Source organism: Dermacentor variabilis, chromosome 3 (assembly GCF_050947875.1).
Source record: "Dermacentor variabilis isolate Ectoservices chromosome 3, ASM5094787v1, whole genome shotgun sequence".
Taxonomy (NCBI): domain Eukaryota; kingdom Metazoa; phylum Arthropoda; class Arachnida; order Ixodida; family Ixodidae; genus Dermacentor; species Dermacentor variabilis.
Window position 1 is genome coordinate 217,673,479 of NC_134570.1, and position 16,973 is coordinate 217,690,451.

General features: G+C 45.0%; 1 protein-coding gene and 1 long non-coding RNA gene across 4 annotated transcripts in view; one reads left to right on the top strand and one right to left on the bottom strand.

The window, feature by feature from the left end:
- Positions 1 to 16,973, top strand: part of LOC142576640 (general transcription factor 3C polypeptide 3-like) — a 255,854-nt gene that overhangs the window by 167,430 nt on the left and 71,451 nt on the right. For all 3 annotated transcript variants that reach the window (XM_075686857.1, XM_075686856.1, XM_075686854.1), the window contains exon 13: positions 2,156 to 2,294. In XM_075686857.1, coding sequence (XP_075542972.1) covers positions 2,156 to 2,294 — 139 coding nt within the window. The remainder of the gene's footprint in view (positions 1 to 2,155; positions 2,295 to 16,973) is intronic.
- The window catches only part of LOC142576641 (uncharacterized), a 149,529-nt gene that overhangs the window by 102,045 nt on the left and 30,511 nt on the right, over positions 1 to 16,973 (bottom strand). The gene's annotated exons all lie outside the window — the stretch shown is intronic.

Consider the following 16,973-nt stretch of genomic DNA (forward strand, 5'->3'; position numbering starts at 1 on the left):
CTATCTATATGTGGAATGTTTACTGACGCATGCGCGGTGGATATGAATCGTGTTTGCTTGTATATGTTTTCTTGCCCAATAAATTCAATTGCAAGTAGCGCTCTGTAGGTCCTCATTCTCTTCACAGTCTGTGTTTTTTGTGCTTTACCTGCCCTAAAATGTTAAGTAAAGAGTAGTACCAAAGATTCGTGTTCAATATCCGGTTATCTGGCTAACTGGTTAAATAAACTGCCTGTCCAGTATAGGCTGTTTTTTCGTAGGCGCCGCCTATGAGCAGTGCCATACTGGCTTGGGTGAAAGCGGTCTTTTGCATGGCAGGTATGCACTCGGCGGTAGGTTCTGGCGTTTGTTCTCGCGGTCGTGTGGTCAGTTAAGTATGACGTGTGTCTTCTGCGTGGTAAACGGCTCTGTGAGACGTGCTGGAGTGGTTTAAGGCGTCATGGCCGAAATTTCTGCTGGCATTGAGGTGGACGTAACACAGCGCGATGTGTGCACGCATATTTGAGCGTACAATCAGCCTCGGAGATCAATTGTGTGTTTCTGAATGTTCCAATCACTAATGTGACCTTATTGCAGTATTATCCTCTATTTCTAAGCTGTGGTTTAGGAGCCATGAAACAAACGCGACGATCGTAACCGAGTGGGTACCGTTCTGCTACGATAGGAGCTGTGATGTTATGCTTTTACAAGCGTTCAAACTGTTCGCTGCAGGTTACATTGCGTGACTACTTGGTTCGATGGATGAGGTTTCCACCCCCGAATAAAATAGTTTTGCCAAGCAATAATAGCATACCTTACAGTCTGAATTAAGCTTGTCCAGCAAAGGGACTCTTTACGAACTGCGCAAGCGTCCTAAGCAGTGTTAGGTGCTGGATTACAGATGTTGTATGTTCTATATACCGCATGGTCCAGGCATACGGCATCAGCGGTTATATATTTATAAACGTTGTGCGGCGCGACTATGCGAGGTCGTATTGCGGCGTTAGCCCATTTTCTCTTGCTTTTTCCAGAAAGAGGATGATAACCGAAATTTTTTTTCGGTTGTGTTCGTTCTGTTCTTTACGACGCACTCACACATATTACGAAAATTTTGTCCTCAAAAATAGGCATTGCATTCCTTTTATGCGATCCCTCTCATATAGTATGGCTGTATACAGGCCAAAAAGGCAATGCCGAAGCGCACAGCTTACATATGTATCGTGCTGGTTCACCAACCGCAGTGACCTCTGTGCTGAGCAGCGCCATCGGCCTCATGCAGGAAGGCTAGCGTAGGCATATGGTAATTTGAAGCCTACTAGATTTGAAATGCGCGAGAACGATGTCGGTGCATCACAAATATTTGATAGTGCCTGCCGGTTAGATGTTTCGTGGTTGTCTTAGGTTGGCCGTGCACGAGCATGCGCTCTTATGCTTTATGTTTTACTCCCTACGCCAAGCGATCAGATATGAGCAGATTTACCATTTCATGCTGTTAATACAGAGACACTGGTTTTCTGTATTGAATTAAAACCGATATAAGCAAAATAGTTCACAACACATACATACACTGCGGCTGATAAAGCACGTCACATTTTTGCGCCCCCAAGAGATATTTCTGCCTACTGTAGTTACCGATGCACCGAAAAGCTTCCCTGACGACCTTATATGAACGGACATGGCGTAAATTTCACAAAGTACCATCTAAAACATCTCGAAATCGTGCCGCAGCGCCGCGCCGGATGGCCCAAGCCAGAGAGGAGGAAAGGCTCTCTGCGTGCCCTATCCTCCTCGCCCGATGAAAAGGTCTATATTCAATTTCATAAATCTGCATAACCGGATAACTGTTTTTGTAGACTTGAGTCACTTCCCTCCAGTGAAACCGCATAGCCGGTTTGACAGCTATTTGTAAGCACTAGATTGTACCATTGCCAGATCTGTTTCTTTTTTGTTTTATTTCCTTGAACTCAATCTTCTCATTGTTTTTCTGATTGCCTTTGGATTCCTATAATCAAACACTTGATGGTTTCTGCCATTTTGCAACATACTGCAGCCCTAATTTTGAATACAGCTGGCTTGAAGTACAACGGACCGATCTTGTTGGATCGCTACGGTCCATTGTGAGAAACAGTACCATTAATGCCATTTTGCAATGCCTTGCACTAACTGTGTGGAGCAGCAGCAGGATGCAGCGTGCGTGCTGCTGCGCCGAGCGCAGCTGCTGCGGCAGTCGGGACGGCAGCAGGCCTTCATCGAGACTGCCCAGCTGCTACTCGAGGCCCACTGCCCGCCAATCCAGACACCCACCGAGTATGCAGGTGAGCTCATCCTTGCTCTTGCAGGCTACTGTGCCCACGTGCAGTGAGTGCAGTCTTCTCAGCACAGCCCTAGCATGATGGCTTGTTTCAATAAACGAGTTCTTACATAATCATGTAGGGCATGAAGCTGCATTCAGTTAAACCTTGATGTAACCAAGTTGGTAAAATCTATACTTCACTTTGCTGTAAAGAAATTTCGTTGTATTGACATTCATCCTTGTATTCAAGGTATAGTCTACGATGGATTCTTTTCTACGTGGACGGGGCTACAAAAACAAATTTCAGTAACAAAAATAAAATCAATTTCGTTGAACTTAGGGCCAGCGACCACTTCTACAGTTTGATGCTGCACCATCAAAGTGCTCTTCAGAGCGGCGTTGCAGCAGTTTGGAAGTAAAGCAATGGAGGTCCAATGCACTGTGGTGATCCGTGGAAGCGAAGCTTTCATGGCTGGCGAACATAAGCTCAGCTGATGCTGTGCTTATCAAACCGCTGCTCTCCACAGCCTCCGATAAACACATAATCAAAACCCATTGGATGCCGAAAAGAGAGCTCCAAATTGCATGAAAACGAGGTTACTCATTGTTGCAGTTACTGCAAATTACTGCAATTACTAATTCAATTGCAATATACTGCAAAATTACTGCAATTTGGTTCCCAACCATCAGATTTTATGTTTTGTGACATTGCATCCTCATCGTGTCAAAAAAATCAAGCACGACTAGGTACAGCATTGGAAATTTCGATCACTGATGCATTGGTTCAACCAAAATCTTATAAGGTGGTTTTATCACGGAACATCTACATGGTTTTATGGAGTAGGTATCGATGTTGCGGTTAAGTACAAACAGCTCCATTTGCTGGTAATTTGGCTTTTTTCTCCGAGTCAAGTATAGCTTTTTTCGACTTGGAAATCATGGAGAGCGAGCTGTGTGGTATCTGGAAATGAGTGCCGACAGCCTTTTTGCCGCCTATTGAGATCGCTTGCAAGATTGACCTCAAGCAAGAGGACGTTGCATTTAGCGTTGCCACTGTGCTGCTACTCAGGCTTGCCACTTGCCGCACGGGAGGGGGGGGGAAAGACCACCAAATCGGGCGCATAAGCAAGGCATGGAATGAGGAACCAGTGCAAAGGGCAAGTGCTGATTACGGAACTATGCTGCATGGAGTGCACCATGCAATATGCCCCCTCGGCTCAGTACCGTGCTCACCATCAGGCTGCTTGCTCCCAAGCTTTGGAGGCCACAGCCGCCCACTCTGTGCTGCATGGCACACCACTGCATTCACAAACAACTGCATGATAAATCATTTCACAACTGGCACCTGCGGTAGTTTATTGCCTCAGTCTTCTTTTTCAACAGCACAGAAATTTTCTTCTACTGAAAGTGCTGATAAATACACTTCATAATATTGAGGTTGCAAAAGCGTGTTGTGGACCTCTGGAGGTCTTTGTGAAAGCCTTAGGGCACAACAGAACCAGACGCGCACTTGTGGCTGTGAAGAAGATTTGATGGAATATGGCAGCTGCTTGTATGGCATGCATTGGCTCCTGAAACGGAACAAAGGTGGCGGTGATGGTTGCTTGGGTGTCCAAAGATGAAGTTCCACCATTCTCCCCCGATGACAGATGGTGGTAATCTGCTAAAGGATATAACACCTTGGTGAGCCAGTTGATCACTGTACCACAGGGCAGGCACAACAAGCAAGACCGGATTTTACCATCGCATCTACTGTTTCTCTCCTATATGCTGGCTGTAGTTCGCAGTTATCACAGGGTTTCTTTGTTGCCAATCAGCGCTACTTCGCATTTCTTCAAAAGCTCCTGTCCCCTGGCTTTATTGGCAGTAACACACATCGCTCTGGTATTCCTTTCTCCACCTCTTCTAGAACTTCTTTAAATATTTTTCTCATGTTTGCCACAGCTTTGTGAGCGAATCTTTTGTTGAAGCCCTAGGCTCCGGTGCAATGAATGATGGAAATCGTGTGAGGCATCTTCTTACTATGAAGCAGACAGGTGACAGTGGATAAAGCTCTTCAATGTCGTTGAAGACGTAGATCAATGGTCCTGAATTGATTACTGCTTCCACTTCTGGCAGGAGAGGAATATGCTCTGCTTGACTAACAAGGCATCTTCCAAGCATTCTTTTTCAACAATGTTGTCACAGAGCACACAGGTTGTTCATAATATCCTCCCCACCATGGCTCATAAGGGCAGATGAACTTCCACTGAATGTATGAAGTAGAGCAAGCGGCGTGGACATCTGGATGTTGTATTGTTGCCCAGAGTTTCCGAAGCTCTTCAAATGATCTAACAAAATTTCAAGCGTTGTCATTGTACATACTTTGACAAGGCCCTTGACGTGACACAAACCTTTGTAAAACAAATAAAAAGCTCTTTAAGTCATGTTCCTGACAAACTCGAGTTGGTCAGCTCTCATGATGGAGCACATAAATAGCGTGATGTGCGATCGCTGCTGTCCTTCGTTTTCAATGTAGGGAGGTCCCACAAAGTCAACTCTGCTGACAAGGAATGGAGCCGCTTTTATTACTTGCAGCGGAGGCATTTCCTCGTGGAATGGCTTTGAATGCTGTCGCTGTCAGATTATACGGGCTCGTATGGTTTTCTTCACAAGTTGACGAGGACTAAGGATCCGAAACTTTTCACAGACTTGTGTTAGGGTGTCACGAACGCCTGTGTGGAGCACTTTTAAATGAGAATGTTGTATAGTAAGCATGCTCAAGTGCGATTCTCGTATCAAATGGTGTGATCCATGCATATCTTCTGCCGTCTGTGTTATTCCCAACTCGTCTGTTTGTTAAGGAGCAGTTGTCTCACAGGGCTGTATGAAGGAAGAGGTTTCATTTTTTCGCATGCAGTCCCCTTCCACTCTGCAGTGATGGTCATTCCTTGAGGATCAGAAAACTTTTGGCTTGTCTCATTTCAGCTGTTGGCCTGCTTGGTCATGTTGAGCCTTTAAGGTGATTCACATAGTGGACCACCTATGCTGTAGTTTGCACCAGTCTAACCCAGTTGGTGAAATGTTCTATATTGATAACAGGTACTTCAGGACACTCCGTGTATGTTGTTTTAACTGTTTCGTCCTTCTCTGGAGTGTCTGTGATTGTTGCGTTTTCTTTCTAGTCGAACTGTGTCGAGGAAGTTGGGTGCATAATCCACCAGGGTCTGACATTGGCTTCCACCAGTCTTCTGACTTTAGCACGTAGGCTGGGATCCCTCCAGTAAGCAGATCCGCAAAGTTTTCTTTACCTGGACAAAAGCGCCAGTGTGACAGATCCAAGACGTCGCGAATTTCTTGTACTCTATTGCATGCACGTGGTTTCCTATTGCATACTTGTGGATACATGTGTTGTGTGGCTTCCGCCTGGACGGGCCCCCCTGTATCCAGCATAGAGTTATCTGAAACCAAAGAGGGACTTCGCTGACCCAAGGTTGCAGTTCTCGGTTATGAAATGGTACAGTCGTGTAACTAGCAGAGCAGGCATAAGCTCTAGCCTAGCTAGAGTCAGTGGTTTCAGTGGTGCGATGCAGCTCTTTGCAATAAGCAGCACAGGTTGCATGCTGTGCTCCTTACCTGCTCACGTATACAGCTGAACCCACTTATAACGATACTGGTTTTAGCAATATATCAGTTATAACAATGAGAAGCTACTGCATCGTCGACTTTCGTATGTTTTCCATGGTGAAATAACCCGCTTACTACAATGTCCCGACGCTGCATTATTGGTTATAACGATGATGTCTGGCTGCTGGGTGTCCAAGCCGAAAGGTAGTGAAATGTGAAATCCTTGAAAAGAAAACCAGAAATTCGAGCCGCTGCACAATGGGCCACTGTTCCAACAGCCGCCACATGCTCATTTTCCAGCCATCTCCACGCAGCACTCTCCCGTTGCCCTTCCAGCCCTCCGAACATGAATGGGCTGTGCCCATAGCTCTATGCTGCCCCATCCTCTGAAACACAAATGGACTGTGCCAACTGCGCCGCAAGCAGATTGCTCGCATGTTGCTTGCTGGCTCCTCATAAAGTGCAGTTCCACGAACAGCTTAATCGCTCGTGTTCGTTTTTGTTGGTTGTGTCGAAGTCGTTCCTGGCCACGCGGTTTCTCAACGTCGCTTGACTCACCGCCGAAATGGAACATGGCTGATCAACCCGCTGATCATTGGCAATGCATGCCAGTGAAAAGAAAGTGCACGGCTATAGATTTGGAAATTAAGTGCTTCTAACCAATGAGACGATCGTCGCGAACATACTTGCATCGAATAGCACTGGCGACAACGGCAGCGATGACACAGTAGGGCAGGCTGCCTCAGCGTTGTCCTCACAGGAGGCCCGGCATGATTCAGTCCTTTGGGGCTTCATCTTCACGAGGAACCTTCCGCTGCCATTACGTGGAGCGCTTGGTTGCCTTGGAGAAGGATGTCAGCAAGCTTCGCGTAAAACATGCATGGCTGACGGACATAGGCTTTTCTCGTGCAAGCCAGTGAGAAGTACGTGGTGAGATGCTTGTGGCGATCTCTGCTCAGTATTTCTTCTGGATTTCTCAAGCTGACAGGCTGCCGTGGCAGCCTTCTCGCAATTTTTAAAAGGCCCCTTTCGAGGCCACCAAAGTGATGCCTCGGCGGTGCTCGCATATCGCTTGCCACCCGTGACACCTTTTTGCAGTTGTTATAGCAGCGGCATTCCTTAACGCCGACAGCCGTGGCTTGTTACATGCGATCGGAGCGCCCAGGAAGCAGTTAAATGAGGGAACACAATCAGCAGCCGGGTGGAGGAAGATGGTGGGGAGGGGCACTGGCCTCCCTGCCTATATAGTTTTCTCACATGAGCTCTGCCATCCCCCTATTTTGATTTTTTCAAGCAACCCGGTTATAAGAATGGAATTTTCGTGGCAGTTGAATATTGTTATGAGAGGGTTCGACTGTACTGCAGCGCAAACTACGCAAACTGGCTTGCATCGGCAAAGAGAGTCAAAGTCAAAGACAGCGTCTTCTTTGCAGATGTTGTAGTCTGTGGTTGTGGTTATGCCATGATCATTGGAGATCCACTTGCCGATGTTTCAATAAAACTTGGTGCTGGGCTAGTAGGTGATGCGTTCTTTAAAACTGAAGGTAGCGCTAAAAAGTACGAACACACGGTGAAAAGACGACACAATGACGAAGAACCGAGCGTTTCTTCGTCGTTGTGTTGTCTTTTCACCACGTGTTCGTCCTTTTTAGCGCTACCTTCAGTTTTAAAGATTGCCAATGTTTATTGCCACTTCTCAAAATATGAAGGCCATTTCCTTGTAGATTTTGTGACAGCTGTTTCTGTGCTTCTTTCAGCACTGATTAGGAGATGGTCCATTTACAGAGGGTCTTGGAGTAAACACTCCGTCTTTGGATATCCCTCCTCCATTGATGGCAAATGATGCTTTAAGGTTGCTGTGAGTGTAAATGCACTCGAAGTGGCAGTGGATGACCAGGTTCTGGTGGTGTCTTAAACCACAGAAAAAATCCCCGCCTTTATCTCCTTATCTGCAATAACACCCTCTCAAAATTATGGCTCCATTGTAGCGATGAAGGAGCAGGGCCACAATGTATGCATTCAGGCTGAGTTGTCAGTCACTCCTTTTTCGTGAGATGAGGCAGCGATGAGGCATCAAATACAATGCATACTTCACTTGGCCTTTGCATACCACTGCACATTGAGGCATATTGAACCCACGAAATTATACATTTAAAGCGGAAAATTAACCGTGAGAGGCAGAAGTCAAAAAGAGATCATAATAAAATTTCAGCGCTAAGCTCTATATTGTGCACAAATATGGCTGCTGCTAAAACAAATTACTAAGACATGACATTAACTAATTTTATGAAGCACGATCTGCACCATTTTTGGCGCCATTTGTCGCATAATAACGAAGGTCCAAGTGGCATTGTCGCTAATGGTGAACTTGTGTCGGACACCTCGCGTATGGCAGTATGTTTTAATGTTTTTTTTTCAATCTGTCTTTACTGACATTTCTGCAGATGGTCTTTCTCTCCTCTCACTAGAATCCCCGTACACATCACCGATGCCTAATATTCAAGTTTCGCATGAAGGCATTGTAGCTCTTTTGCTTAAAATTAACGATAAGAAATCTGTAGGTCCAGACGGCATACCAAATGCCTTTCTGCGCAGATATGCGGAATGGGTAGCTCACTATCTAGAGATCATTTTTAATTCTTCACTAACACAAAAATGGGTCCCAGATGACTGGCTAGTCGCAAAGGTGGTTCCGGCTCACAAGTCTGGTGAAAGGCAACATATTGGAAACTATCGGCCAATTTCACTCACATGTGTATGCTGCAAACTACTTGAACACATAGTTTCAAAGGCAATCTACACCTACCTTGAAGACAAGAAAACTTTTTTCCCAACCAACACGAATTTCGGCAGAACCTTTCGACTGTCACACAGTTGATAGAAACGATCAACGATTTTTCAGCTTCCTTGAACAATAGAAAGCAGGTTCACGCTATATTTTTAGATTACTCGAAGGCGTTCGATCTGGTCGTACATAACAAATTAATTAACAAACTGATAGAAATGAATATAAATTATGATGTTGTTATGTGGATCCACTCATATCTTACAGATTGGACACAATACGTTGAAATAAATGGTAACAAATCTAACCAAATAAAAATAACCTCAAGCGTTCCACAGGGATCCGTTTTAGGACCACTTCTTTTTCTAGTTTACAACATAACCATCCGGTTATTTGCAGACAATTGTTTATTATATCGTGAAATCAATAACCAAAACGATCAGGTGTCACTTAGTCAAGCCCTTAAAGCTGTAGAAGTCTGGGCCGCAAAAAGCAAAATGAAAATTAACGAACCTAAATCAGTCATGCTCAGAATCACAAACAAAACAAGGCATGTTATTGAGTGTAATTATGAGATGAACTCAACAATTCTAACCGAAGCTGAAACGATAAAATACCTAGGTTTAACAATTTCGAAAGACTTAAGTTGGAAATCACACATAGACAGAATTTGTGGAGCTGCAGAAAAAAAATTATGGTTTCTTCGCCGAAAATTAAAGCTAGCAACCACACCCGTCAAACTTCTTGCATATTTAACTTACATTAGACCAACGTTAGAGTATGCCAGTGTCATTTGGGATCCGTTTCAATCAGGATTAATAAACCGCATTGAGAAGATACAGAGAAAATCTACAAGGTTCATTCTTTCCCGGTATTATCGTACTGACTCTGTTTCCGAAATGCTTCGGTTGCTTGATTTGCCTCTACTGGCTCAACGGCGGAAGTTGGCTAGACTTAAATTTCTTTTTTGTTATCAAAAGGCCACTTCAATATTGAAACCGCACCCTATCTTGCTCCCAGGCAGGCTAGAAACATCAGGTCAAGCAATCATTGCATGTTCTCAATTCCAAAAGCATATCTGGACATGTACGCTTATTAATTTTTTCTGCGAACGATTAAGGAATGGAACAGTTGGCCAGCGTCTGTTTTGCAGTCAAGTAGCATTATAAAATCTTTGAGGAACGCGTTAAAAACCTTTTATGAAATTGAATTTTAGTTGTGTCATGCAAACGTTGTCACACTATTCTGGAAATGCATACAATAGTCTTTCTTTTATGCTGTTTCCGATTTCACTGTCACAATGTTACAAACATGCATTTCTTAGCCAGGAGATTGTATTTGTATTTGGTTATTTGTTTTGCATTGTATTTCCAACATTCATTGCTTCATGTCCTATTTACGTTTGTAAAGTGCTTACATTATTTTACGCTATGTGCAAATTTGCTGTACCCACCCTGTTATGGCCAAGACAGCCAACAGTATTTGAAAATAAATAAACAAAAAAAAATATTCTCCCCTAGGAAACGCTGTCAGACTGCACTTTCACTATGGAGCCTTTCAACAAGGTTTGTTCATAGTGTGCCATGATTCTGGCATTTGCCATTGAGCTTATCTGCTTTCACGAGCTATGGGGCATAGCATAAAAGTGGCAGCAACCATGCCACAGCCACGATAGCTGCATGCAGTTGGCAGCAACGAGCTGACATTGTTCCATACACCAACGTTACCCAACCCAGCTGTGCCTAAGTGGCGCTAGTAACTGGTTACACTGCTACCCCCTTAGGTTTGCATTCGCCTTCAGGGAGAATAAGGATGGGGAGGTTTCCTGACTCTCGAGCTTCTTCTCACGGTGATGGTTGTTCTCTGAGCAGCTGCCAAGTCTGCAGGAGCACTTTTGTTGTTACTCCCAACTGAGTCCTGTTTCTCGGACAGCAGTGAAGCTTCTCGAGGAATCACCTCTGGCTTCAGTTCATGTTTTGCAGTTGCACATGGCACCTGTGGAATGTTCTGCGTGGCTGAGAGTGGTTCAGGTATGGGCTGCAGGTGATCACGATGCCTGTGCCATATTGTTCCATCTTCAAGGGCAACACTGGCAGATTAGAGGCACTGTAACAGAAGCCGTTACCCAAGGTGCACCAGACCGGAAGTTTTTCACCAAGACCAGGTTGCAAAGACCATGTGTTCCAGGTTCCATTGGTGCAACAGAACAACAACCTCAGTCAGTTTTTGCTTCAACTGTTTCATTTGGAGAGTTGTCTGTAAACTTGGTTTTAACATATCCAGAGGCATTTTAATTTTCTGGCAAATAACAATTCCTAAGGTGTTTGGCCTGTCACATTGTGTAGAGTCGTTCTGTACTGGAACAACAATCTTGACAGCTGGCTTTTGAAGTCACCAGGTGCACTTTTCTTGAGTTTGTTCCTAATAACTTGCACCACATGCTCTGCTGCTTCAGTAGAAGCAGGACATTATGAATGCACCAGCGCGAAATGTATACCGTTTCGCTGCAAGAAGTTTTCATACTTTGTGCTTTTAAATGGTGGTCCGTTGTCCAAGACATATGTCAGGCAGGCCACGTTCGGAGAAGACAGTCCTGATTGTACAAATGGTAGCATCTGCTGTTTGTGATAGAACTGGCTGAACCTCTACTCAATCGGAAAAAGAAAACTACGGCAGAACCCATCTCACGATGACTGCTGATAGCAACACATTAGCATTGAATTAATATAGCGACACAATGTATTGCCATCGTCGAAACAAGTGATGTATGAAGTGTGTACTGCGGCGGGGTCTTCTCGTTTGCCCCTCCCTAAGAACACTCGGCACAACCTAGCGCCGCTGCCACAAAGCCTGCGCATTGCCTCCGAAATGCATGATGCACCGGTGCGTGCAAATGCTGAGGAGCACATCGTGCAGCTACCGGGCTCCTCTCTCTCACTGCTTCTTGGACATGCTGTGCCACCTAGTGACACTGAGATGAGAAGTATGGCAAGCCGGAGTGCTGAGAGTGCTGCAAATGGATGGTCGCTCACTTACCTTGCCGCCTCCTGCCTCTCGTAATTGGCGCTTGTCCCTCCCGCTGCTCGACGATGCCAGTCATAGGGCCGCGTAGCATGACGCCTCGGGCCGCGACCGTGGCACCTGGGGAAAACGACGCAGGGTCGAGGAACAGGCACTTGGAGGTTTCCTCACCTTGGCGAATGAGTCCGGAGCCGGAAGCACGGCAATGTCTGCGCCCACCAAACAGAAGAAGCTCCACTACCTCAATATAGCAAAGTTTGTTTATACACAATTTTAACGTAACATAATTTTACTTCCAGCCCGCAGGGGTGTCTGCATCAGCAGGCGTTTAGAGTGTTGCGACACCATGTACCCAAGCACATTAGGGTTGGACCCTCCCGTGTTTAGCCGTGTGTGGCTTAGCCATGTCCGGGGAAAAGGGGATCCTGGGGGTTAAGTCGATGCTGAGTGTTAGGACCTTTAAAACCCCTCAGCGGAGGCAACCCACCCCTTTGGCCTCAGCTTCATGTAGACAGCACCCCCAGACTGACCCACCCGAGGGAAACCCGTAGTTGCCTTTTCCTGTCTCTTTCTCCCCCGCCAACCTTCGTCTTTCTCTCACTTTCCAACTTTCCTGTCTTCTCCCAGCTTACCCTTATTTCCAATTTTTCCAGGCAGCAAGGGTTAACCTTGTGTGAGTAGCCAACCTAGGCTATGTCATATTCGGTTATACTGGTGATGTACAGCTGGTGTTTGCAGGCCTTGTTTCACAGGTCCTGCAGCGTCCCCTTGTAGGGCTCCACGGGGTGGCTGGCATTACCGCCAAAAATTATGATCTCTTATGGCTGCATCCTTCCCCCCCCCTTTACCTGAGCGCTCCCTAAAGAAGGGAAGCACCGATGAAATCTTCAAGTTTCTTGGCCATCAAAAAGAATCTTTTCCTTGTTTCTATGTAATCCATTCTGAAAAACCAGACAAGCCCATGCAAACAATCTCACCATTCCCCGTTTCTAAGTCTGTCACTGATGTTTTTGGTACAGGCTATAAAGCATCCAGGATGGCAAGCGGGATCTCCTCTTGGAGCTCCGCAGCCAGAAACAGTATGAAAAGCTACCCAATCTTGTGTCATTCGAGGACACTCAAGTAACAGTAACCACACACCGTACTATGAATACCACCCATTGCATAGTCTCAAATGATGATCTTTCGGAGCTGACGGAAGCGGAACTCCTGGAGGGCTTCAGGGAGCAGAACACCATCAACGTTAAACAAATGAAGGTGAGGCGTGACAATAAGGAAATCCAGACCAAACACCTGATACCGTAAAAACTAGCGCATAATATGAACCTGCATATAGTATGAGATGAAATTTTTGGGGTGCAAAATGGAAAAAAAAAGTTTTATCCGCATAAATAAGAGTTAGGAAAACTCGAGGAATACATATATTTAAATTGCACTCCGCACTTCAATTGCTGTCTTCCTCAGCAATAACAAAACCAAGTCATAGCCACGCAGCAATAAGAAAGCCAAGCCGTAGCCACGCAGCAATAACGAAGTCAAGCCATAGCCACACAGCAATAACGAAACCAAAACTTCTAGCCCAAATTTCTGACTGAATTTTTTTTACCGGATCCGCATATAGTACGACACGATAATTTGAGATGCTAATAATAAGAAAAAAAACTTTGTATTATACGCGGGTTCTTACGGTACTTCCTTTTGGCACAAGTTTTCTGCCTGAGTCCACCGAGGCTGGGTATATCAAGCTTCGAGGTCGGCCGTACGTTCCAAATCTCTTGCAATGTTCCAAATGCCAGCATTTCGGTCACTTTTCTCAGAGCTGCAGAGGGTGCCAAACATGTGTAAAATCCAGTGCTCATGAGCACGCCTCTGAATCTTGTGAAAACTCCCTCCACTGTGTAAACTGTGATAGGGAGTACGCTGCGTACTCGCGGTCGTGCCCGTCCTGCAAAAAGAAACGAAAATCGTAAAAATTAAAGTAAAAGAAAACATAAGTTTCAAGGAGGCATGCAGGTGGGTATTCTTCCTGCCCAAGAACCCATTTGCCCATGTAACGCATCAGGAGGCGGTGACGCAACAGCTTCTGGCAACTGTCCAGCCCACGCGCAGTGAGTCGGCAGTGACGCCATCTGCCTCTGCGGCAGCTGTAGCTAGCGCATCAGCCTCCAAGCTGATGGCCTCAAAGGTCTCTTCCAAAGTGTCAAGGCCTTCAGGTCAAGCACAGCCCTCGTAAGAGCGCGTGCCCAGTGCCTCGCAAGAGGCGATGGACACAACAACTTGCCAGACGGCATCGCCAGCGCCTAAGGAACGGCGAGACTCTCTCGATCACTCCAAAAAAGACAAAACTCGCGTCACCGCGCCTGGAAAGGGCCCGTGAACTAATCTTCGTCTCTTAAACGCACAACACTAAACACATCATAACGGATACACAAGTACTACATGGAATGCTAGAGGACTTCTTCATAACCTTGATGATATTAGAGAACTTCTGCACAAGCATCATCCAAAGTTGCTGTGTGTTCAAGGGACACATCTAAAATGCACACAAACAAACTATCTTCATCAGTACACCATCTTTCGAAAGGACCGTGACGAGGCTAACAGCTTGCGCGGCCGTGTAGCAATCCTTGCAGACAAGTCTGTAGCTTTTCAGGACGTAGCCTTACAGACACTCCTTCAGGCAGTGTCAGTTAGAGAAATTCTTTTTAATGAGTTGGTTACTGTCTGTTCTATATATATATACCCTCAAACTATCACTTCCAAAAAACAGATTGCTATAACCTCATAAATTAGCTCCCGGAACACTACATACTTATGGGTCATTTTAACGCCCACAACATGTTATGGAGAGACGTGCGATGCGACGCAAGAGGCTGACTCATTGAAAATTTATTTCCTACATCTGGTGCCTGCCTGTTTAATAAGAAGGGGCCAACCTATTACAGCGTCCAACACAACTCATATTCATTGATAGATCTAACAATAGGCTCTGCTACTTTTCTACCTCATCTAGAAGGAAATGTGATCAATAACCCTTTTGGAAGTGACCACTTCCCGATAATTTTAAACTTAATAACACAGCATGACAACCCTCCCCGTGTTCCCCAGGAAATTAGCATTGGCTGACTGGGAGCATTTTAAAGAATCGACTCATTTATCACCCGATTTTATGAATGGTCTTAGTATAGGTTATGCTGTCGCATATTTTACCACTTTTATTATTGATGCCGCTGAAAAGTTTATCCTGCTGACGAATGGTGGTTCACTTAAAAGATGTGTTCCCTGGTGGAATGAAGACTGTAGAGATGTACGAAAGAGGCAGAATAAAACACGGAGCATATTGCGTAGATCGTCAAATACAGAAAAATAATTGAATTTAAACACATAAAATTGCAGGGAAGGCAGATACGTCAGGCGAAGACAGAAAGCTGGTTGAGGTTCCTTTCAGGTATAAGTTCATACACACAGGAGGCGAAAGTTTGGAATGGCCTATGAAGGCTAAAAGGGCAGACAATAAATTTGTTGCCTCTGGTGAATGACCAAGGGGCAGGCGGACTCCTTAGGGGAGCACTTTGAGCGTGTGTCAAGCTCAATCCACTACTCACAATCCTTCATGAAGTACAGACAAATAGAAGAATGTAAGGTATTTGAGCTTAAATCGCCACAAAACGCACCATATAACTGTCCCTTCAGTATTGCCAAGCTGAGAACTAACTGCCTTGATCGCATGCAATAGCTCGGCACCGAGACCTGATAAAATGATGTACGATATGATTAAGAATGTGCACACTGATACACAACTGACACTACTTGCACTTTTCAATACTATCTGGGCTGCCGGGTATCTTCCACCCACATGGAAAGAAGCGATTGTGGTCCCCGTTTTGAAGCAAGGCAAAGATCCTTTGGCGGCAGCAAGTTATCGCCCGATAGCTCTCATGAGTTACCTTTGTAAGCTGTTTGAGAAAATTATTAATCGCCGACTGATACATTTCCTTGAAATGAACAAAATACTTGATCGCTATCAGTGTGACTTCAGAGAGGGTCGATCCACAACTGATCATCTCCTGCGCATTGAAGGAAATATCCAAGATGCATTTGTTCATAAACAGTTTTTCTTATCAGTACTCCTCAATATGGAGAAAGCGTACGGCACAACGTGGTGTTACAGGGTCTTGCAAGACTTGTCAGGAATGGGCATCCGTGGAATAATGCTAAACATAATAGAAAGCTATTTGTCCAATCGTACCTTCCGCGTAAAACTCGTAACCGTATTGTCGCGTCAATATATAAAAAAAACTGGTGTACCTCAGGGAGGTGTGCTTAGCTGCACACTCTTTATCTTTAAGATGAACACACTCCGTGCCTCATTACCACCAGCTATATTTTATTTCATCTACACAGACAACATACAAATAGGGTTGAAATCCTGTAACCTTGCAGTGTGCAAGAGACAAGTACAGCACGGCTTGAACAAGATATCTAAGCGGGCAGACAAAAATGAGTTTAAAGTTAACCCCCACAAAAGTTCATGTGTTCTTTTCACAAAAAACAAAGGCATGGTTCCAGATCCTAGTTTAGAACTGTATGGAGAAGAAATACCTGTGCACAAAAACACAAGTTCTTAGGCGTAACACTCGATGAGAAACTGACTTTCATACCACACATAAAATATCTTAAGGCAAAATGCTTGAAAACAATGAACCTACTAAACATTTTATCACACACAACATGGGGCAGTGACTGAAAGTGTTTAGTAAACCTTTACAGGAGCCTCATCCGATCACAACTAGATTATGGGGCCGCGGCATATCACTCTGCCACGCCAAGTGCGTTACTGACGCTAGATCCTGTACACCATTTAGGTATCTGCCTGGCCACTGGCACCTTCAGAACAAGTACTATTGAAAGCCATTCATAGAATCAAATGAGTGGTCACTTAATCTGCAAAGAACACACACTAGCTTCACATACTTTCTAAATGTTTACTGCAACCGTGAACACTCTTGTTATACTATAGTTAATGATATCTCGTATGCTATATGTTTTCACAATCGACCCTCTGTGAGACAGCCTTTCTCACTGCGTGTGAGTGAGCTGAGCGAAAAAATGGACGTCCCACTTCTCGAACATCATCTAATGCCTCCAGCCAAGCAGCTATCGCCTTGGGAGTGGTAGATGATAGAATGGTGATATATCTTTTGTGAGAGTTACAAAATATGCACCAGAGCTCGAAATTCGAATGCATTTCCATGAACTCCAATTGAAGTACCGTTCTACACCGATGCA